The sequence below is a fragment of the Emiliania huxleyi genome, assembly GCF_000372725.1.
Source record: "Emiliania huxleyi CCMP1516 unplaced genomic scaffold EMIHUscaffold_81, whole genome shotgun sequence".
NCBI classification, from domain to species: Eukaryota; Haptophyta; order Isochrysidales; family Noelaerhabdaceae; genus Emiliania; species Emiliania huxleyi.
In genome coordinates, this window is record NW_005195940.1 from 343,098 (window position 1) to 364,470 (window position 21,373).

At 65.0% G+C, this 21,373-nt stretch overlaps 3 protein-coding genes across 3 annotated transcripts; 1 reads left to right on the forward strand and 2 right to left on the reverse strand.

Moving 5' to 3' along the window:
* Positions 1-361: 361 nt before the first annotated feature.
* EMIHUDRAFT_106716 (hypothetical protein) lies at positions 362-3,735 on the reverse strand (the record flags this gene model as incomplete). The annotated part of the gene is made up of 11 exons (XM_005759163.1): positions 362-601; positions 785-865; positions 1,099-1,214; positions 1,360-1,482; positions 1,809-1,934; positions 1,966-2,074; positions 2,128-2,133; positions 2,454-2,492; positions 2,622-2,674; positions 2,918-2,990; positions 3,424-3,735. The coding sequence occupies 11 exons, from the start codon at positions 3,733-3,735 to the stop codon at positions 362-364; spliced, it is 1,278 nt and encodes a 425-aa protein (XP_005759220.1).
* Positions 3,736-7,824: 4,089 nt separating this feature from the next.
* On the forward strand, positions 7,825-9,141 carry EMIHUDRAFT_106717 (hypothetical protein; the record flags this gene model as incomplete). Its single annotated transcript, XM_005759164.1, has 2 exons — positions 7,825-8,253; positions 8,437-9,141. The coding sequence occupies 2 exons, from the start codon at positions 7,825-7,827 to the stop codon at positions 9,139-9,141; spliced, it is 1,134 nt and encodes a 377-aa protein (XP_005759221.1).
* Positions 9,142-14,813: 5,672 nt separating this feature from the next.
* Positions 14,814-16,113, reverse strand: EMIHUDRAFT_359425 (Hypothetical protein; the record flags this gene model as incomplete). The annotated part of the gene is made up of 3 exons (XM_005759165.1): positions 14,814-14,917; positions 14,989-16,071; positions 16,093-16,113. 3 exons carry the CDS (start codon positions 16,111-16,113, stop codon positions 14,852-14,854), a joined length of 1,170 nt encoding a protein of 389 aa, XP_005759222.1. The 3' UTR covers positions 14,814-14,851.
* Positions 16,114-21,373: the final 5,260 nt, after the last annotated feature.

Genomic DNA, 21,373 nt, shown 5'->3' on the forward strand with positions numbered 1-21,373 from the left:
TCGGCGGGGTCGCAGCTGCCTCTGGAAGGCACCGAGAGGTACGAAATGGCGCAAATGGTCAAAATCAAGGTTTTGTAACGCGAGCTGTGCCACAGTGAAATGGCACTAGCCTGGACGAGATATCAGATATCCATTGCAATTTGCATAATGGAGTGTCAGAGGAGAGTCTCTTGGTGTTATAAGCGTTTGATTCTTTCCGGGCAGGATACGTATGCGGTAAATAAGAGAGTACATGTACATGTGCATGTGCATGTCGAGTCGCGATCGGACAGGAAACACACAAATTGCAGTCCGCGCGAGTTGCGGTCACGGCGACGCGGCGGTCGCGGCGCCCGTGTGGGCGTCCTCGCCTCGGACGCCCTCACTCCAAGGGCTCGCCACGGCCACAGACGGCGCCGAGGGCGGTGTAGGTGCCCAGCACCATCACCATCCCGCTGAAGGCGACCATCCACACCGCCATGAGTGTGCGGCCGAAACCGAGCGGCGGCACGGCGCCTGCCGCCGCGAGCCGCAGCTGCATCAGGAAGGGGAAGGCGGCGATCGTGGTGGTGGTGAAGGCGCCGACCAGGGCGACGAGCAGCCCGACGTCGGGGAGGACGACCTGCGCGCGGGCGGGAGAGGGTGGGAGAGGAGGGCTTGGCGGGAGGAGGGCTTGGCGGGCGGAGTGAGAGGCAGGGGCGCGGAGAGGAGAGCGGCGGGCGACCAGTGCGGAGGTGCTGCTGCGGCCGGTGAGGCTGCGTGCGGGCGCGAGTGTGGTGTTCAGGGCCGGCTGGGGGGGCGGTACCGTCACGAGGGCGCCGCCGAGCACGATGGCGGAGCGGACGGCGGCGGAGGCGGCGAAGGAGGAGGAGGCGCAGCATGCCGCCTGCAGCAGGGGGGAAGAACCGCCGCTTCACCGGCCTCTCGCGCAGCTCCCTTCTCTGGGCAGACCTCGGCTGCCTCTCGGCTGCCCCTCGGCTGTCTCTCGGCTGCCCCTCGGCTGCCCCTCGGCTGCCCCTCGGCTGCCCCTCGGCCGCACCTCGGCCGCCTCTCGGCTACAATCTCGGCCTCGAGCGTCGGCATCGCGGGCGCGAGCTGCAGCGGGTAGGTGCACAGGACGGCGGCGGCGACGGCGGCGTTGAGCAGCTGCATGGCGGAAGAGGAGGGGTACAGCAGCGCCAGGTAGGCGACGATGGAGCCCCCGGTGTCTGGGAAGGCAAGGCCACAGAGGGCGCCTGGGGGAGCGAACGGGGGGAGGGGTCTCAGCCGGCGCGGCGGTCAGGCGGCGAGACGAGGCTGCAGAGGGGCGACCCGCTGGTGTCTCGGCTGGGCCTCGGCTGGGCCTCGGCTGCATATCTCGGCTGCAGAGCGCGCCGACACAAGCAAAGAGGAAGACGACGAAGAGCATTGCCACGACGATGAGCTCCTCGTAGCGGAAGCAGCGGCTCCCGCTCGCGGCCGACGCGGAGAGCGCGTTCTCGATGGGCAACACCAAAGCGATCCCTACCAACGGGAACGCTCGCGGGGGTTCGAAGGGGAGGGGGTCCGTCGGTGGGGGGCGGCACGAGCGGCGGTGCCCTCGAAGGCGTAAAAGACGGAGCCGAGGAAGAGCGCCACCTGCTCACAGCTGGAGGTGTGGAGAGGCGCCGTTCACAGAAGAGCGCCACCGGCACCCCGCGAGACAGCCGAGGTGCAGCCGAGGTGTAGCCGAGGCGTAGCCGCGCCGAGAGGTAGCCGAGCTACAGCCGAGGGCGGGGCGCACACCTGCATGCCATCCTCGGGCCACGGCCAATCGCCCACGCCGCCGCCGCCCGCACCGCCACCCGCACCGCCGCCCTCAGCCCCGCCCTCCCCGCCGCCCTCCCCGCCGCCGCTGAGCGTTGTCGCGGTGCCGTTCGCGGCGGCGCCGCCGTCCGCCGCTGCGAAGAGGAGCGACACCGCGCAGCCGACGGAGCCTCACAAGGAGTTGAGGAGAGGGTGAGGCACTCATCAGAGGAGGAGCGGGGCGAGCGCGGCTGGAGGCGCCGACGACGGCGGCGAGGATGGCGACGTTGCCCGGCAAGGAGAGAGGCATCAGCGAGGCGATCTCGCGTACCTGAGGCGGAGTCGGCAGCGGAGTGAGAGGTGTGAACGGCGCCTCAACGGCACCTGCACCTGTGCGAGATGAGCAGGAGGGAGGGAGGGACGCGGGGCGGACGAACGGTGTGACACGGACAGCGTCGTGGGCGTGTCGTGGCGTGTCGTGGGAAGCTGCATCTCGGCTGGCCTCGACCACATCTCGGCTGCATCTCGGCTGCATCTCGGCGGCATCTCGGCTAAGTCTCTTCGCGCGCCATCGAGACGGGAAGCACGACCGCCGCGACGCAAGCGACGGTGCGGGGCAGCGGGGCGCCGTCGTCGCAGGGTGCCTATGTGCCACAGTCAAGCCGCACGTCAACAAAGGGAAGGCCGGGGTGCGGCGGTCAGCCCGCGACCGGCGCCGCGTCGATGGCGCACGCCGCGGAGGAGAGCACCTGTGGGGTTAGGGTTAGGGTTAGGGTTAGGGTTAGGGTTAGGGTTAGGGTTAGGGCCAGGGTTAGGGCTAGGGTGGGTGTGGGGTCAGGGTCAGTGGCTGCGGAGGAGGAGCGCGCCCCCATGTACACCGTCACCACCCCGAGCTGCAGCAGCACGACGGTCGACTCGAGCACACGGCGGCCTGCTCACAGCTCGGCGGCGTGAAGCGCTCACAGCTCGGCGGCGTGAAGAGGGCCGAGCGGTGCGGCGGCGCCAAAGAGTGTGGCGTCGGTGCGTCTGTGTCTGTCTCCTCCAGTGCGACCGTCTCTCCGTCTCGCTTGTGTCCCACCCGTACCCGTCCAGTGTGACCACAACCGCCTCAGTCGCGCGGGTGTCGAGTGGCTGGGCAAGACTGTTGTGTCCGCCTCTCTTCCTACATGCACACCAAGGAGGCCAAACGAGCGAAAGGCGAGGTCCTCGAACGTCTTGACGCCGGCGCCCGCCGCGTTGAGCTGACGCTTGAGGCGCACGAGCGTGATGAAGCCTGATCGTGGCATCCTTCATGGTGAGCGAGGGTTAGCTTTCATGGATGGGCCTGGCCCGCAGTGAGGAAGCCTGTTCGTGGCATCCCTCATGGTGAGCGAGGGTTAGCTTTCATGGATGGGCGTGGCCCGCAGGGTGATGACGCCGTAGATGCCGGGCAAACAGACCACCGCCAGTCCGGCCAGCCCCACCACCGGGCCGACCTTTGCAAACGCGGCCGGCAGCGCGAGCGCGCCGGGCCCGAGGTTGCCGCGCACCTTGTGGGACGTGTCTCGGACGTGTCGCGGACGTGTCGCGGATGTGTCCCGGCGACCCGAGGGTGGCGCGTGCCTTGTGGATGCCGGCCGTCAGGAGCGAGATGCCGCCCTGGCCGCGCGGCGAAGTGGCCTCGCCCGCCGGGTGCAGCACGTAGTCGCCCAGCGCCGCCGCCCGCGCCTCTGCCGCCGGCTCGAGCACGAGGAATCCTCGCGACTCGGCGAGCAGCAGCGACGATGGCGAGGTGGCGACCCGCAGCCCCGGCGCAGAGGATTGGGCGAGGGTCCACGAGTCGAGCGAGAGCGCAGCGCCGATCGTGAAGCCCTGCTGCTGCGGCGGTGGCGCAGACGGCAGCCGGTCGTGAGTCTGAGACGTGCGGATGCGGCCGGCGAGCGCTCTCGCGCGCTTGCTCAGCTGCGCGGCGCTGGCGGCGTCGCGCTCGGCGCGGTCGATGGCGAGCGACATCGGGTCCCGAGTGTCGAGATCCGTCTTCATTTCCGGGTAAACGGCGAAGCTCGGCTAGCGTGGCGCCGCTGCAATAGGATTCACGGCGTCGGATTCCGCATACCTGGTACATCGGTCACAAAATCCTCCTTTCCTTAAAATCCTACGGGAATGTACGTCGGCCGCAGCGCCACTCTGGGCTTGACCTGCGTGCCGCTCGACAGCACATCTCCAGACACTAGATCAGACACAGATCGGTCACACCATCATTCATGCCGGCACATGCAATACATGCGCTCCTCTCAGTGTCGACATGCGCATGCGACGCGACGCAAAGAAAGAGGCGTCCGCACTAAAACTTCCTCGCGCTCGCGCTGAGCTCGACTTCACATCCCCCGCGGGCCCCTAAGGACACGCGCAATGGCGCGCCGGCTGTGTTCCGGGCTCCACAGCACCTCTACTCAAACACGAGAGCGTTTCGCCTGTGGCGCGCGGCATCTACACCTTGGAACCGACCTTCCCGAACCGCTCGGGGCTGGGGGGTGCAGAGGAGGACCACTCCTCGAGGGACTTCAGAGCGGCGTCGACGTTGGGGTAGGCGCTGCCTCCGTGCTTGCTCGAGTCGAGCCCTGCGAATGGGTGGCTTGCTCGTGAGGCCGAGGGCCGGCACAGGTGTCCAAGGAGCGCCCAAGCGGGCACGACTACTGCGTCCCACCTAGGGCTGCCACCCCAGCTGCATACCTTTTTGCTCGACCTCGACCGAGATGCGGAACAGAGCCCAGAGTGCCCTGCCCCCTACACGGGGGCCCCTCTCGCACCTGTCAACAACATCTCACTGTGCCCCCGCACCATTCATGCACGTCTTGGCGGCGGTACGGTCCACCGCACCGGCGCCTTCAGCCCGCCAAGGCTGGTGCCAAGGCCAAATCAACTGCCAAGGCTGGTGCCAGGGCCAACTCAACTGCCTGGCTGGTGCCAAGGCTCAAAGGCTCTCCTCTCTCTCTCTCTCTCTTCCCTCTCCACTCTCTCCACTCTCTCCCTCTCTCTCCCCTGAGACTCTCTGCTCGCTCCGCCCTCTCTCTCCCTCCCTCTCTCCCTCCCTCTCGTGCCCCCCCCCCCTTTTTTTCTCCCCCCCCCCCTCCTCTCTCCTCTCTCTCCTCCTCTCTCCTCTCCTCTCCTCTCCTCTTCTCATCTCCTCCCCTCTCCTCCTCTCCTCTCCCCCCCCCCTCTCTCTCCCGCTCAGCATTATATCGTGCCAACACCCACTTGGGGAGGGTTGACATCGTGATTTCCGCGGAAAATGTCTTTTTCTGTTGTGAAAATTCCGGCGTGAAGAGAGGAAAAAACCCGACGAGAGGGCCCAGACCTACCCTACCTACCCCGGCATGACGTACGGCCAAGTAAAAATAATAGACACCTGGAGAAGAGAAGGAGAAGTAGACTTTGATGTTTTTGCTGCCGCGGCCGCGCTGCGAGCTCGCGTCTGCTTTGGCGCCGACGAAGCGACGCGTCCCGCTGCGTGAGATGGCGCCGCCGCGGAGTCGGCGCCGCGATCAACCGCGTGCCAGCGGCCTAGCGGCCCAGCGCGGCCAGGTGAGACGTGCCCGCCGATGCGATAAATTCTTTTCTAAAAGAAAGCAAAAAGAAAAGCCAAGCCAAATTCTTTTCTTTCGCGAGGGGTTACAGCGGGCTTGTGCGGCGCGCCGCTCGACGGCAGGCTGCTCCTCACCCTTCCGACAGCATCTGCTGTCTCGCTTCTCTCGCTGTGACCGCATCTGGGGGCCTGCGCCGACCTCCTCGCTTCGCCAGCGCTGCCTATGACTGCGGCACGCACGTCGGCTCGCCGCCCGCGTCGCCCGCGGCGGGCCCGCATAGCGCGCCGCTCGTCGGGGGAGTGCCAAGGAGGTTGAGGAGTACAGGCTGCCTCGCTCAGACCGCCGCCGACGCGGCGCGGGGCCGCTGTCGGCGCTGCTGCCGAGCTCCTGCGCTGTGGGCTTCGCCATCGTGTCCTGAGTACGTCGCCGACGCCACCTGCCGCTCGCCGCTGCCTTGGACTTCCCTGCCATCAGGCAAACACACACACACACACACACACACACACACACACACACACACACACACACACACACACACACTATTAATAATCGGGTAATAATTATTAATTATTAATCATCGGGCGGGGGCGCGGCGCGGCGGCGAGCGGCGCGAGGCGGCGGCGCGGCGAGGCAGCGGGCGACGCAGTGCGGGGCGGCGCGGCGGCGGGTGGTATAATTGTTTATTAATTCATTAATAATGAATTAATAATTGTCGGACGGCGGCGCGGCGCGGCGACGGGCGGCGCGAGGCGGCGGCGCGGCGCGGCGGCGCGGTGCGGCGGCGGGCGACGCAGGGGCGGGGCGGCGCGACCAACTGCACTGACCGGGTCTCTGGTGGCGCGACTGCGCGGCTCGATTTAGTTATTCTTCTGGGGTAACCTGGAGGGATATGAGTTGACCTCGAGTACAGTATTCCACGTCCTAACCTAATTAGTTAATTCATTAATTAATTACGTATTGTATTCCGCGCTGGGTAGTCGTAAGTATTCCAGGAAGGGAGGGCGCGACGCGGAGCTGTCTCGACGCAGTGTACCACCACCCACGCTGTAGATGGACAGAGAATAGTTCCCTTCCCCCCTCGGAGGGGGCCGGGCGAGGCGCACCCCGAGGGCCCCCCCTCTTTCCCCTTCCCCCCTCGGAGGGGGCCGGGCGAGGCGTAACCCGAGGGCCCTCTTCCCTGACCCCGCCCGCCTGCCCGCCTGCCCTGCCCGCCTGGCTGATAAGATCTTTTCACCTCCTCATTGGTGGAGTATAGGTACGAGGGGGGTGGCGCATCTCTTGCGGGTCTCGCCAGGGGCGCCTACTAACCTCGCTTGCGAGGGGCGTGTGGCATGTCTGAACGGACTCGTGAGGGGAGCCTGCCAACCTCATTCGTCGAAGCGGCGCTTTGTACCCACACCCACCCCGCCGCATTCGTCGCCGGCGCGCGACAGGCTCCCGTCGGCCGGACTGCCCTCGACGAGTGGGTGTCGCCAACCAAGGCGACAGCACTCGAGGGTAGTGCCGACGGGACGCGGCTCGAAGGGCGTGGCTCCGCAGCGCGACTGGCACTCGTCGCAGAGGCCTCGCCTTCGACAAGTCGGGAACGGCTCTACCCGCACCTTTATCGCTAACACGCGCGCACCGCCGAGCCTGCGGCGGGCGCGCTGCAGCCGCACGTCTACCTTCGTCATAGTGCCACGACGTGCGGCCTAGAATTAGCACACGTGCCTCTGTTCGCAAACACTCACACATTGAATTGTCACCGCCAGTGAGTGCGAGATAGGGATAGCCGCTGGCGGCTAGCCCGTGAGGAGGGCGACCATAGACACCTCACTGACCCCACACACGGTCTCGTCCGTGCCTCGCCGGCCGGCGAGATTGCTAGAGGTAGAGCAAGCCTGCTCTAGCCTCGCACGTCACTTCCTGTCGTCTGTTGTTTGTTGTGCCCTTGTTTGTTCCCTTGGCACCTTGGAGTGCTGGGGGGGGCGACAGGAGGGGCGTGGCCCTGGAGTGATGTGTACGCCTACTCAGGGTGTGTGGCAGCCCGCTGGCTGTGTGTCTTGTGAGCTTGTTTGTGTCTGTGTGTCGCTCGTGCGTGTCGTCATCATCTGTCTTGCGTCCACCCATACCGCGTTGGTGTCCAGTCCGAGCCTGACTGTTCTTCACCTTCCTACCTACCTACCTACCTAGAGAGAGAGAATTCTTGATACGAAACCACGACGACACACACCAGTCGACTCGCATCGGTTGCCTCCATGAACGGCGGAGCTATTCTCGCGCCCACACCACATCTCTCTCTCTCTCTCTCTCTCTCTCTCTCTCTCTCTCTCTCTACCTACCTACCGGGTTACACCAATCCTCGCTACCCAACGCGGCCAAAGGAATTGAGAGAGAGAATTCTTCTCTCTCTCTCTCTCTCTCTCTCTCTCTCTCTCTCTCTCTCTCTCTCTCTCTCTCTCTCTCTCTCTCTCTCTCGGCCAAAGGAATTCACCTCGAGTCCGGGAGGCGTTTCTTGTAAATTTCGATACGTTGTATGCTGTCAGCCCTAGCGCTGGTGGCCCTCGCGGCGCCAATACTCTATCCGGAGCCTCGCGTGTGCGATTCCTACGTTGAGCGTGGAGTGTGGTACTCGTCCGAGGGGTGGGTGAACATCCTCAAGACCAAGAGCACGGTCGCAGCCTGTGCCAAGGCGTGTGCCGAGGATGAGAGGTGTAGCTACTGGACCTTGCAGCTAACAGGCCGCCGGGAGTGCCACTTAATGGAGCTTCGGGTCGGCTCACCACACCCTTCACAGGGCGACGTCCACGGCGCCTGCACCAATCCTGCTGATCTGCCTGAGCCGTCGCCGAATGGGCTCGGCTCACAGGAAATGCATGTCGCCTTCCTGACACTCGGCACCGACTTTGAAACGTACGTGAAGCGAGCGCTCGCAACCGTGCGTAATATTGAGGCTCGGAGCGAGGTGCGCACCGCACACTATCACCTGATCGTCTCCTCGAGGGCGTACAAGCTTGCCACAGAGGAGGCCCGTCAGGAGGCGCGCCACCGCCCGTCCACGGCTTGGCACGACGTGCCCACTCGACGCGTGCACATTCACGCTCTGACCGCGGCCCTGACAAGCGAGGCTCGCAAGCTTCACTCACAGATATCGGCCACGACGCCGGGCAACGGCAAGATTTTCATGTACAAGCCGATTCTGCATCAAATCCTGCCGATTTGGGTCCCGAGGGCCGTTGTCCTCGACACCGACGTCTACTTCGTGTCAGATATTGCCGGGCTCTGGGCGCAGTTCGACTCATTTGCAGCGCGAGCCGTGATCGGCGTCGCCGAGGAGCAATGCCAATCGTATGCTGAGGTGCTCGCACGCGGCGGCCATCGCATCAATGGGGGCGTGCAGCTGCACGAGCTGGACCGCATGCGACACTCCCGCCGATACGCCGACGTCCTCGCGCGCATTGCGGACAAGACCCTGCCGCCGCTTTCGGAGCGCGGTGAGCTTGGCAGCCTCGGCGATCAGAGCATGTACGCGTGGATGAGCATCTACGGCCGCGACCTGCTGCATCTGCTGCCGTGCGGGTGGAATCGGCAGACGGGCGGCCTCATCGGCTTGCCGGGCTTCTGGGCGGCCAATCGGTGCGAGTCGCCGTGCATGCTCGTGCACGGCAACCACGGCGAGCACAAAGACTTGATGGAGGCGCTCAAGGCGGACCCGACGGGCTCGATGTGCAAGAGCACGGTGCGGCGATTCCGCACGACCCAGCAATTCTTCAAGTCGGGCGACCACGCGCGCATGCTCGAGATGCTCGAGGAGCAGTGCTGCCCAGGGTCGATACCTCGACGAGATCTGTGAATGCTGAGAAGGAGCTCCACCGCCCTTCACCGCTCACACGAACTTAGTGCTACATGGCATCAGCGATATCTAACACCGACGCTCAGACGGAAGTTTCGAAAAGTGCCAGCTCGTTGGTAGAGAGGTGCTAGGGGTGCCACGCTGTTTTCCACAACCACTGAATGCACCGATGCAATGCAAACGTCTTTTCATTTTCCATACCTCTCACACGACACAAAGACCCCGTTGCTGCTCTCTCTGGTGGCGCGCGCACGCGGAGACAAATCAAACGATTTTTTTTCGCAGAGCGCCTCGAGTTGTTAATTAGCACAAGTCAATGGTCCCTGGTAGCAGCCACTCGCAAACACACACCGCACAGCACCGCGCGCCCGCCCACCGCCCCGCCCAGGCGGGAAAGAGATGAGGAGATGGGACAGCGAAGGAGGAGCCACGAACACGTATGGGAGGGTTCAGTAATGCGTCACGCTGCCCGGCATTTCTCACTTTCCGGGACAGCCCCGCCCTTTCGAGGCAGGAAAGTGGCGGCTACCCCGTACGCCCTGCTGCTTCTACCCCGACGCCGACCGCCCATTCGCCCCTCCTCGTTCCCGCCTCGAATCCTCCGGACCCCGACAGGCCGCCCGACGTTGGGCCTCTGCCCCGCACGCCCCCGCCCCTTCTGCCCCTCGCACACTCCCAGGCCCGACATGCACATACAAGACAAACCCGGCGTCCTGCTCTCAAAAGAAAAAGAAAAAGGGAATGAGGAGACCAGCGGGGGAGACTCCCCGCCTATGCAACACCCCAGAGAGGGGCTGCCATCGCCGAAGCTGTGCCTAAGCATAACTCCCAAACCCGCAGCGGCCCGGGGGGCCTTGGGGGCAGCCTGCCGGACCGCTGTTGCACGGGGCCAAGCCCCAGAAGATGAGTGTAGTTGATGGATCGGGCTGTCGACCGTCGGCCTCCCCTCTTTTCGCCAGAGTGGGACCTACGCCGCGCCGGGTAGGGGGCGCGCCTGGTCCTCGACGGAGCCGCGCGCCCCAAACGACCCAGGCGGCGAGTAGTCGTCGTCGAACCTTCGACACGTAGTCGCCCGTGGTCAGCGCCCCTCCTCCCTCGCCCGTCCCTATTCGTACTGCACCCGAGGCGCCCGCGGCATCTCGCCGCCCATCTTCGGCCACGCGTTGTAGTCGAAGATGGCGGCGTTGCGCCTTGAGAGAGAGAGAGAGAGATTTTGTTTTGCGCCTTGCGACGATGGTCGAGTGCACTTGCAGGAAGTATGGTTCTTGCACTTGTGCAAGATTGGGCGTCTTCTGCCGCAGTCCCTTTGATGGGAGGCCCCAGGGTGGGGGCCACCTCGAACCCCTCCCCGCAGCAACCTCGCTTGCCGTCGCCGTCGCCGCCATCGGTCTCGCTTTCGCCGCCTCCGTCCGTGTCGCCGTCGCCTCCGCCGTCGGATTCGCCTTTGTCGCCTGCTCCGTCCGTGTCGTCCTCGCCGCCGTCACGATTCGGCATACACACAGTTTGCACATCTGCAAGTTCTTCTTGATGTACACGGCGGTGCAGCCCCTGGCAATTAGCGGGCAGCTCAAGGCATCGACGCTCTCGCCGAAGCCCCTGTGCACTTGCCGCCGTTTTATTCGGCGCAATGGCCGGCGTTGAAGCTCCGAACCCAGGCGCAGCCGAGCCCGTTCAGAGACAACACCAACAACCTCTTTCACTCATTCTTAAAACAGTACCGGCCGGGATTTCGAAGATAGTGCTAAAATGGATGCCTGGAGAATGGCATTTAATTTCGCGGACCGGCTCTTTTAGCAATCAGGTCATGTCACCGCTTAATGTGCATGTGCGTGGCCTACGTCAGAGACCAAGTGACCAGCCGTCCCGGGCAATTTGTGACCCGTCTACGCCCTCGCGCCTCGGGCGCGGCCGGCCACCGCCGGCTGCCCCGTTGACTTCCCCGCCGCGCTAGGCGTTCGTTCGCAGTAATCTGGCTTAGTTCAGAGAGGTCGGGTCGTCTCTATGCGTATCACAGCGCGGCGCTGGCCTGCGCATGGCGGGCATGTGGTCGAATCAGTCAATCATTTGATGTTAGTGCCAAAACCGCGGAACCGAAAATGGCGTTTAATTTTGCGCACCTGCTGTCCGCCGCCTGCGGCGGCGCTGCGCGCCGCCTACGCGCGCTGCGCGCGCGTTTTTTCTCTCTTTTTCTGTCTTTTTCACAGTGTAATTTTACCAAAAAAATGCCTTTTTTTTGCATCAGCCCTGCTGGGCCGTCTGTGCCGCTGCCGCCGATATCCGCGCCGCCGATATGCTGAGATTACTACGGCTTCCGGGCGCGCTCTCGCCGACTCTCTCGGCCGGCACGTCACGCGCCTGCTCCAGCCGCTGCTCCGTCTACGAGGCGCGGCACCGCATCTTTGGCGCGTCCCTCTCCCGCGACCCTCGGCCGTACAAGTCGCTCAAGAACCTGCAGCACGCGGGCGGCTTCATCGGCCCGAAGGTCGCGGCTTACTACCCGAAGCCGCACCCGCTGATGCGCCACCCGGTCTTCCGCATGGTGCGCGCCGCCATCGCCGCCGTTGTCGCCGCCGCCGCCGCCGCCGCTGCCGCTGCCGCTGCCACCCGCGCGCGCCCGCCCCGCCAGCCCGTTTCACCCCACGCGTGCGCCGACGCCGAGCTGCGCGCCGCCGCCGCGTCAGGCGCTCAACGAGGAGCGGCTAAACAGGATCGAGATCAACCAGAAAATGGGGAAGGCGCCGCCCAAGAAGGGCGAGGGGAAGCGCTCAAAGAAGAAGAAGTGACGGAGCTCGTGCATTCGAGGGTGCATTGTGCGGAACTTTGTGTATTCGACTGTTCAAATATTTCAAATAACCCAGACACCACGGTCACTCCTCCCAACGGTCTCTATAGTCAAGGGTAAGGGACACCCAAGCCGCCGCGCGCCGCGCCGGCGCGCGGCCGGCGCGCGGGCGGGGCCCCGCCCGCCCGGCGGCGCGCTTGAGCGCGCGCCGGCGCCGGCCTCTCGTTGCGCGTTCGGCGTTGGCCGGGGCGGCGCGGGGGGCTCACACTTCTCCCCCCGCCCGGTTCTCGTCCCAGGGCATCGCCGCTCACCGGGGGATGCGGGAAGCCGATTGAGGTGCGTCCGCCAGCTTGGGCCAGGCTTGGGCGGAGAGGAGGCCCTTTGTGGCTTTTGCTAGGGCGGCCGCTGGGTTCGCGAGGGCGTCTGGAGGCAGAGTCTGAAGCTCACCCATGGGAGAAAGTGAGGTCTACTGCTCCGCTCCGCCTACCCGCTACCCCTGATCGTGCTGAACAAGCTCCTCTCGTGTTCGCGCGGGTCACAACGCCAACACCGCCGACATCTCCCAACCTATAGCTGCTAGCTCCCAACCGGTGAGATGATGGAGTTGCAATGGAGAGGGGGGGCGTCACTGCTTCAGCAGAGCGTACGTGAGCGTGCATCGCGTCGACGTCCTGTACCGACTACCGCCCCCCCTGAAAACACCAGCGAGGCAGGGCGAGACGATCGGGGGGTCCCGTACCATGCGGATTCGACCCTATCCAGTGCTCGCTAAAGGTACTGCTAGGTCTGTATCGCGCGCCTTGCTAGGTACCGCGCGGCCAAAGGATATCAACCTCGAGAACCTCGAGAACCTAGTACCGCGGCGAAGAAAAGATTTTAAACAAAAGAACTCTCTCTCACAGCAGACAGGCTCGACACAGGTGCGAACTGGCGCGTGCTAGTACTATCACCGGCACACCACCGGTCCTGACGTCGACAGACGCCCGATGATCACGGTGAAGCTGAGCCGGAACGCGTCGACAAGTCTCGTCTGAGCCCGTGGCGGTCGCCGGCTGAGTCGCCGTACACGGGCCGGTACCTCAGGCGTCACCTCCGCAGCCTCAGGTCTCACACTCCATCACCTCCGACGGGACGCCTTCGATGGCACGCTCGGCGGCGACTTTGTTGCAGCCCCACAGCGAGCGCGGCGTCGAGCCTACTCACTCCAGTTGGATACACGCACTCCCTGGGACCCAGGGAGTGCGTGTATCCAGCTCGCGGTGCGTCCCGGCAGCCCGCGCTGGCTGCGGAGCTGCAACAAACTCGAGACACGCCTTTTGGGACATTTTAAGTGTATGTACTCGCAGAATGTGGGTAAACGAAAGTACCGTATTCGGTACTATCAAGAAAGACACCGAAAAAAGTCGCCGCGGCAGTCCACGACGAGCCAGCCTGCTGCCGGCTCGCACGGCAGCCTCTTCCTATGGACCAGCCTCGACTTCCATACAGTCAACATTTTGTCGCTGCGTGCTCGTGGCGAGCTGTGGCGGCGGTCGAAGTTGGCCCAGATTCGGTGACGAGCGCCGGACGATAGTACCGCCTCTGTTCGCCCTGTGCATGTCAGGCCAGGCTGCAGCAGGGCACTACCAACGTGCTGCCCTGTTGCAGCCTGACTTTGCCCACTGTGCACAGTCGCCAGAGCACCACCACCGCCCGGCATCGTGTCACGGCGAGCTCCTTCTGCGCCCGCTCGCGAGGCTCTCGCGCTGGCACACTTTGGCCATCTGCTGCTCGCGTTCGGCGAGCTCTTCTCCGCACTCCTGCCACGGTGCCGTCACCACACACCTTCTGGCTGGCCTGAGCCGCGCGGGGTCGCCGGCGGGGGCAACGCGTCGACCTCTCTCTCTGGTGCACCACGGGCCGCAACGGCCTGCTAGCAGCGTGCGCGAGGAGGCAGTGTGCCGGCACAGTCGAGCCGGAGCATCGGGTTCTTGATGCTTCTGGGGTCAAGTTTGACCTTATGTGGCATAATATGCAACAATAATGCGATGCTATCTCCCGGCTTTTTGAGATATGATCCCTCAAAGTCGAATTTTCGTTTACTGGTGACCATAGTACCGTCTGTCCGGTTTGCGTTTCTTCAAACGAAACACTTTAAGTCTCGACAATCACTAAGCTGCTTATGTGGCACCGCAGAGGCTCCCTTGGGGATGCCTGAGGCCACCCCAACCACTCACTAAGCCGTACGTAGACGTATTGGGCGCTACTTTTTTCGTTTACCCACATTATGCGAGTAGCCACCGAAGGGATGAAGCGGTGCGGAGCGCGGAGCCAACCCTCGGAGACCCGTGTTTACTTTACGGCCCTCTCCCTGCGAACGCGCACCCCCTGGGCTAGGGCTCTCTTGCCCGCAACCCGATGCCAATCATCCGGCCCGCTGGGTGCGCTTCTGAGCTCCCCGGCCCTGGATGTGCGGTTAATGACTGCACTCCAAGTGCTCCAAGAGTGCTCTTACGTACATTCCCGTAGGAGACTCTGCTGACAGGGTTTGCGATGAGGAGCGACCCGAATTTTCGACGCTTTTGGCCCATATACTCGCACAACATGCCATTTACTTTACCTACCTTACAACGTGCAACACGCCAATCCGAATGGCCAGACGCATCATCTATTCCCCCGACTGTCTCCCGTGTCTTTCGCCCAACCAGACCCGGACCCCACTTCCCCCTCCCCCGCCCTTTTGCCCGCTCGGACGCTCTTGTCCCAAGCGGCCGAAGCGCGCCCCGAGAGACGCAGACACCCCCCCCCCCCCCCACCCCCCACCCCCCCCCACCGCCGCTGTGCGTCGTGCTCCGCAGCCGCAGGGTCTGCTGCTCTCTCTGCCGTGCTCGCGCGGCGGTCCCGCCGGGCCCCGCGCCCTCGCCGCCCGGCCGGGGCTGGAGAGGCTCATCAGAGTCCGATGCCGCGCTCCTCGCACACGGCCACCAGCTCAGGCTGCTTGTGGCCCACCTCGAGGTACTGCACGCGAGGGGAGGTGCGATGAGCATTGGGCGGGGGAGGGGCGTGTGGCGAGGGGGGGCGTCTCGCGCCTTCAGGCTCGGGGCGGCCCCCTCCTTGAGGGCGGCGGCCAGCGCCTTGCAGCCCTCGTCGCTAAGCTTGTTTTCGTTGAGATAGAGCTTCTCGAGCCGCGGCGCTGCCCCCTCCTTGAGGGCGGCGGCCAGCGCCTTGCAGCCCTCGTCGCCAATCTTGTTGTAGCTTAGAGAAAGCTCCTCGAGCCGCGGCGCTGCCCCGCTCGCGAGGACCTCCGCCAGCTGCGCCGCCTCCGCGTCGCCCCAGCCGAGGCCGCGGTAGGACAGCTCGGTCGCCTTGCCAAACTGCTCCTCGAAGGCGGCCTCGTACAGCTGCTTCACGAGCGGTTTGTCGTCCTTGCCGTTGGTGAAGCTCTTCTTCTCCAGCTCCGCCGCGAACGCAGACGGCAGCAGCGGAGGGCGCCGGCCGCCGGCCTGGGTGCAGTCGCCGATGAGGCTGCCGCAGTCGTACTCCTTGCCGACGCGCATCTTGCCGAGGTCGAGGGAGAGGTCGCCGGACTTGGTAAGGCTCGCCCAGGCGTTCTCGGTGAAGCACCAGCCGCGGTCAAAGTACTTGGCAACGTTGGTGCCCTCGGCCTGGTCCTCCGCCTTGTGGCCGTCCGGGAAGGAGGTCAGCCGCAGCACGGTCGTGTGCTGGTGGGAGTAGAGCGTGCCGAGGCAGCTCAGCCCCTGCTTGAAGAGCGCGTTCTGCTCCTCGGTGCGCAGGACGCCGTTGGGGGGGTCGGGGTGCTGGTGCAGCGAGCCGAAGTCCCAGAAGACGCCGAGCCGCGGGATGTCAATATGGCTGAGCAGGGCCTTGAGCGCCCTCGCGACGCGGGAGAGGTTGGCTCCGCGCGGGTCGGGGTGGTCCTTGGTCAGCCACGGGTAGGAGAGCGCGGCGACGGGCAGGTCATACTCGGTCGCCTCGACGAGGTCGGCGAAAGAGAGGAAGGCCTCCTTGGGCAGCGCCTGGCGGTGGGTGAGGACGCCGCCCGCCTCGGCGTGGCTGATGATCCACTGCGCGTCGAGGAGGGCGACGGCGCCGCTCGCGAGGACACGCTCCAGGTCGCCGCCGCCGAGCTTGCGCCACCGCGCCAGCTTCTCCTCGTAGGTCAGACCCGGCTTGCTCGTGCCGCAGCCCATCGCTTCGCCTGCCTGTGTAAGGCCGATCGACTTTGAGCACCTGCCTGTGGGAAGGCGATCGTGGAAGAATTTAAACAAAACAACTCTCTCTCACAGCAGACAGGCTCGACACAGGTGCGAACTGGCGCGTGCTAGTACTATCACCGGCACACCACCGGAGCCGCCTAAGCGACTCCGTTAAGAACGGCAATGCACTTAGCTCCGTGCACAATGCCGCTGTCCCCGCACGCTCGCCCCCAATGGGGCGGGGTTGAATGGGCTAGCACTGGCGTGGCGTTGACATGAGCACAAAGTTGCTAATGTGCGTAGACAAACACAGAGTAGGGTTGAAATCGTCCACGTAAGGCTTAGGGAGTGCTTGGGGTGGCCTCAGGCATCCCCAAGGGAGTCGCAGCGGTGCCCCATAAGCAGCTTAGCGATTGTCGAACCTCGAAGCGCGTTCGTTTGAAGAAAGGCACACGGTACATCGGGCCACCGGAGAGTCACCGGTAAACTTCGACACTTTGAGGGGTGAGAGCGTGCATTATTGTGGCATATCATGTCACATAAGGTCGAGCTTGACCGCAGAAGCATCAAGAAGCGGATACTCCAGCTCGACTGTGCCGGCAAACTGCCTCCTCACGCCGGCCGGCTGCCGGCAGCCGTCGCGGCCCGTGGCGTGCTCCAGAGAGGGAGAGAGGTCGAGTCCGCATGGCTCAGGCCGGCCAGAAGGTGTGTGGCGACGGCACCGTGGCAGGAGTGCGGAGAAGAGCTCGCCGAACGCGAGCAGCGGAAGGCCGAAGTGTGCCAGCGCGAGAGCCTCGCGAACGGGTGCAGAAGGAGCTCGCCGTGACACGATGCCGGGCGGTGGTGGTGCTCTGGCGGCTGTGCACAGTGGGAAAGGTCAGGCTGCAACAGCGTAGCACGATGGTAGTGCCCCGCTGCAGCCTGGCCTGACATGCACAGGGCGAACAGAGACGGGACTATCATCGCCTGGCGCTCGTCTGGGCAAACTTTGACCGCCGCCCGGCTCGCCACGAGCACGCAGCGACAAAATGATGACCGTGTCGAAGTTGAGGCTGGTCGAGAGGAAGAGGCTGCCGTGCGAGCCGGCAACTGGCTGGCTCGGCGTGAACGGCCGGCGGCGACTTTTTGCCGAAGAGCGTGCCTGCCGAAGAGCGAGTCTGACTCAAAGTGCACGGAGTGGGCGCCGCCGACCGTCGGGAAGAGTCCGATGGGTGCCAGGAGGATCCATAGAGCGATGAAGGCGCAAATTGCGCCGCCGAAAGCGGCGGTAGAGGCCAGGACGTGCGCGTGGGCCGGTCGGGCCACGACCCGGGGCGAGCGATCGAGGGCCGCGGGGCTCGCCCCGCCGGCCGAGCGGTGCGAACGGCCGGTCGCCCGCTTCGGGTTGGACCCGCCGGGCGGTCCGGCGGCGGATTGCATGGCCGGGCGGGCCTCCGGGAGGCAGGCGGGGCCGCGACAGCGGCAGGGCAGAAAATCCCATTCGGAGAGCGTGTGGTCCGACCCCTCTGCTACTTTCAATGATAGGGACAACAAAAGAACTCTCTCTCACAGCACACAGGCTCGACACAGGTGCGAGCTGGCGCGTGCTAGTACTATCACCGGCACACCACCGGAGCCGCCTAGGCGACTCCGTTAAGAACGGCAATGCACTTAGCTCCGTGCACAATGCCGCTGTCCCCGCACGCTAGCTCGTTCACCGTCTGCCACGCCACGGCGGTGTGGAGAACGACAGACAAGCGCTGCATCTGCAGCCCGTGCGCCAGTTCTTGGTGGTCCATGTGACCTCATCGAGGTGCTGAGCGTGCGAAAGTTTGTTACTCAGCTGGTCCGCCGCCTGCCGAAGAATTTTGCGGACGCCGTCCCCGAAGCCGCCGAACGTCTCGAAGTCGAGCAAATGCAGGTCGCAATTCTTCTCCCGCGCGAACCGGTAGTCGCCCTTCTCGTAGTGGGCCGTCACAGGTGCCCCCGCCTCCGCCTCCCCGTCACTCTCCCCCCCTCCTCCTCTTCCGCCGCCGCCGCCTCCGCGCCTCTGCATCCTCCGCCTCCCTCCCCCCCTCCCCCCCCCCTCCGGCCGCGGCCATGCAGCATGCCCTAACACTAAGTCGAGCAGCGCCCGCTCGGTGTTGCCGAAGGCGACAAAAGCCCCCTTCCAGCCGAGCCGATCACCACCCTTGCACGCAAGCGAGCTCGTAAGTTTCAAGTCGCCAACGAGGCGCACATGCCCTTTGCCGATGTTCGCCGCCGCCACACGTCAGGTTGTTTTGGGTTACTGTAACTGAGGTGTGCAGTCGGCTCCATCTCGATGAGCATGCCCCACGCCGAGCGAAGGGTCTTGACGAGTCGTTTGAGCAGGTATTTGTGTCGTGTCGCGTGCTTCGCACGCGGGTTGACCATTGCGGCATCGCCGAGTTCTTCGTGCGGCTTGCCGTTTGGCGCCTTCTTGCCCGCCTCCACCGCCTGGCAGGCAACATCGAGCGGGAGGCCGAGGCGGCGCTGAACTGTAATGCGCATCGCCCACGTCTCCATCTTCATATCATCCCGCATGGGGATCGCATTCAGGAAGGCGCCAGCCCCCTCCTGGCTGACTGCGACGAACCGAATCGCCTCACGCCAGCACTTGTGGTTCTTGCACCTGCCAGTCTTGTAGCGGCCGCCCCGCCGGGATGCCTCGCTGACGAAGGCTTCGGCGAGGGCGAGCCAGTTGTGATGGTGTACGCCGGAGGTGTACCGCCGCTGCGCCTGCTGTAAGAACTCGCTGGTAGACGAGAACTCCGAAAGATGCAGCAGCTCCGCCGCCGGCGTAAGCTTGGGCGGGTGGTAGCGGCGCCGTGGCACCGCCTTGGTCTCCTGGAAGGGCCCGACGACGTCTTGGTATAGCGTGCGCCCATCCCACTTACGCCACGTCTTGCCGACCTCGTCGCGAAGGGCGCGGAGGCGTTTGTGAGCCTCCCGAAGCTCGTCGAAGCGCTCTCCCGGCGCGAGGGCCACGTTGAGGTCGCGGAATGGCTCGTGCAGCTCGCGTATCGACCGCGTGACGAGGGCCCACGTGCCGACCCACGCCGCCTCACGGATGTCCATGGCACTGGTCAGGCCCATACCGCCCATCTTGACCGGAAGTCGGGCCTGCTGAACAGCGACCCGCCACCGTGGGCTGTTGCGTCCGACCCGCGCGCCACCCACGAGGGTGTAGAGCGCCTCCTCCATCAGGCGGTCGTGCTCGCGCGCGGCGTCCTGGGTCACTGACGGCGGCAGTGCGAAGGAAGAAGGTGAGCGTGGTGTTAAAAAGAAAAGGGGAAGACGTTGGGCGTGCGCCACTGCGCGCGCCTGTCACTGAGGCCCCTCCCCGAAAGGCAAGTTTTAGCCACATGAAACCGAGACCCCTCCCCACCGCCCCGACCCCCCCACCCCCTTGCTCCCCTCCCCCCCTCGGGAGGGCCGAACTGAGGCGCCCGAGGGGACCCCGCAATTCCCTTCCCCCCTCGGAGGGCCGGACTGAGGCGTCGAGGGCCCCGCTCTTTCCCTCGCATAGCGGCCACTCTTCGGATCGCTGGTCGAGCGACCCGGGGGATGCCCCGCGCGCCTGACCCAGGCGCGAAAACGAATCTGCGAGGCGTGGCCGCTCACGCGGCCCGATGGGGAGGAACGGGGCGAGCCCCCTCCAACCCACCCGCGCTAGGTCTCGGGTTTGACGCACGGGGTCACTCCCGCGAAACCCGTGAACTAGCCGGGGCAGTCGGAGAAGTGGCAACTCCGTGCACTGACGGTCGGCCGTCAGAAAACACGCCTCCGTGGCTCGGGTTACACCAATCCTCGCTACCCAACGCGGCCAAAGGATATCCACCTCGAGAACCTCGAGAGAAAAAGAAAAGATTTCCGCGCTCCGCTTGGTTGCTGTCCGAGTCGAAAACCACATCCTCCACGAGCGCCCATGTGCTCGCTGCTCGCATCATGTGATGCGTGGACTCTCCTCTCGACTGGCCTCAGCCTCTGCAACGTCATCAACTTCGTATCAATCGCGAACCAGATCTCGCTCATCGCTGGCAAGAAAGGCATCTCACCCTTTGCGGAGACGCTGAGCCAGATCAAGAGAGATTTCCCGACGACGCGCGCCCGCTGGCAGTTCTTTCCTTCGGTGTTTTGGCTGACAGGATCGAGCGACGCTGCTCTGCTGCTGGTGCCGCTGGTCGGCGCTGCCACCGCTCTGGCCAGCGCCGCCGCCTGTCTGATCGGCGTCGCCGGAGTGTTGCCATGCGCTCGCGTGGCGTGCTGGGCCATCTTGCGAAGCCTCGACCTGCCCGTCGGGCTGCTCTATCCGTGGGACGCGCTGCTGCTGGAGGCGGCCGCTTTCCACACCTTGCTGCCGTCGACGCCCGGCGTGCCGCCGCACCCGTGGGTCGCGGCGTCCTTCCGCTGGCTGCTCGCGCGCGTCATGCTTGGCTTCGGCAAGAAGAAGTTCCTCGGCACCGACGCCTCGCACTCGTGCTACATCAAGAACTTCCTCATCGCGCAGCCGCTCCCGTCGCCACTCGGCTGGCTCGCGTGCCGGCTGCCGCTCGGCCTCTTCCAGGCGGCCCTCGCGGTGATGTTCCTCGTGGAGTGCGTCGCGCCCGTCATCCTGCTCTGCGCGGGCGGCGCCGCGCGCGCAGGCGCCGCCCTCAGCATCGCCGCCCTCATGGTCGGCATCCAGGTCGGCGGGAACTTTGGCTACTTCAATGTGCTCACCGCGGTGCTGTGCCTCAGCGGCCTCGACACTTCCGCGAGCGCCCTCGACCCGCTGCCGCCGCTCTCAGTCTCGGAGGGCCTGCTGCGCGCGCTGCTGGGCGCCCACTTCGCGCTATCGTGCCTCTTCCTCCTCTTCGACTCGTGGTGCAGCACCGCGTGGCCCTACTGGCCTCAGCTCGCCCTCGCGCGGAAGCCGTGGGTGCAGGCCCTCGTCACGTCGTGCCGCCTCGTCGCCGACCAGCGGCTGCTGCACGCCTACGGTGTCTTCCCGCCCAACTCGAACCCGCCGGTCCGCATGGCCGCCGTCTTCGAGGGCCGCGCCGCTGGCGAGTCCGCGTGGCGCCGCTACGAGTGGCGCTATCTGCCCTCCTCGCCGCGCAGCGCGCCGCGCTTCGTCGCGCCGCACCACCCGCGCCTCGACCATTCGATCTTCTACGTGAGCCTCGGCGTGGGCCCCGACAACCTCCTCGCTAGCATCAACAGCCCGCGGCCGTACAGCTTCGCCAAGGACTCGCTCGTGCACCGCATCGCC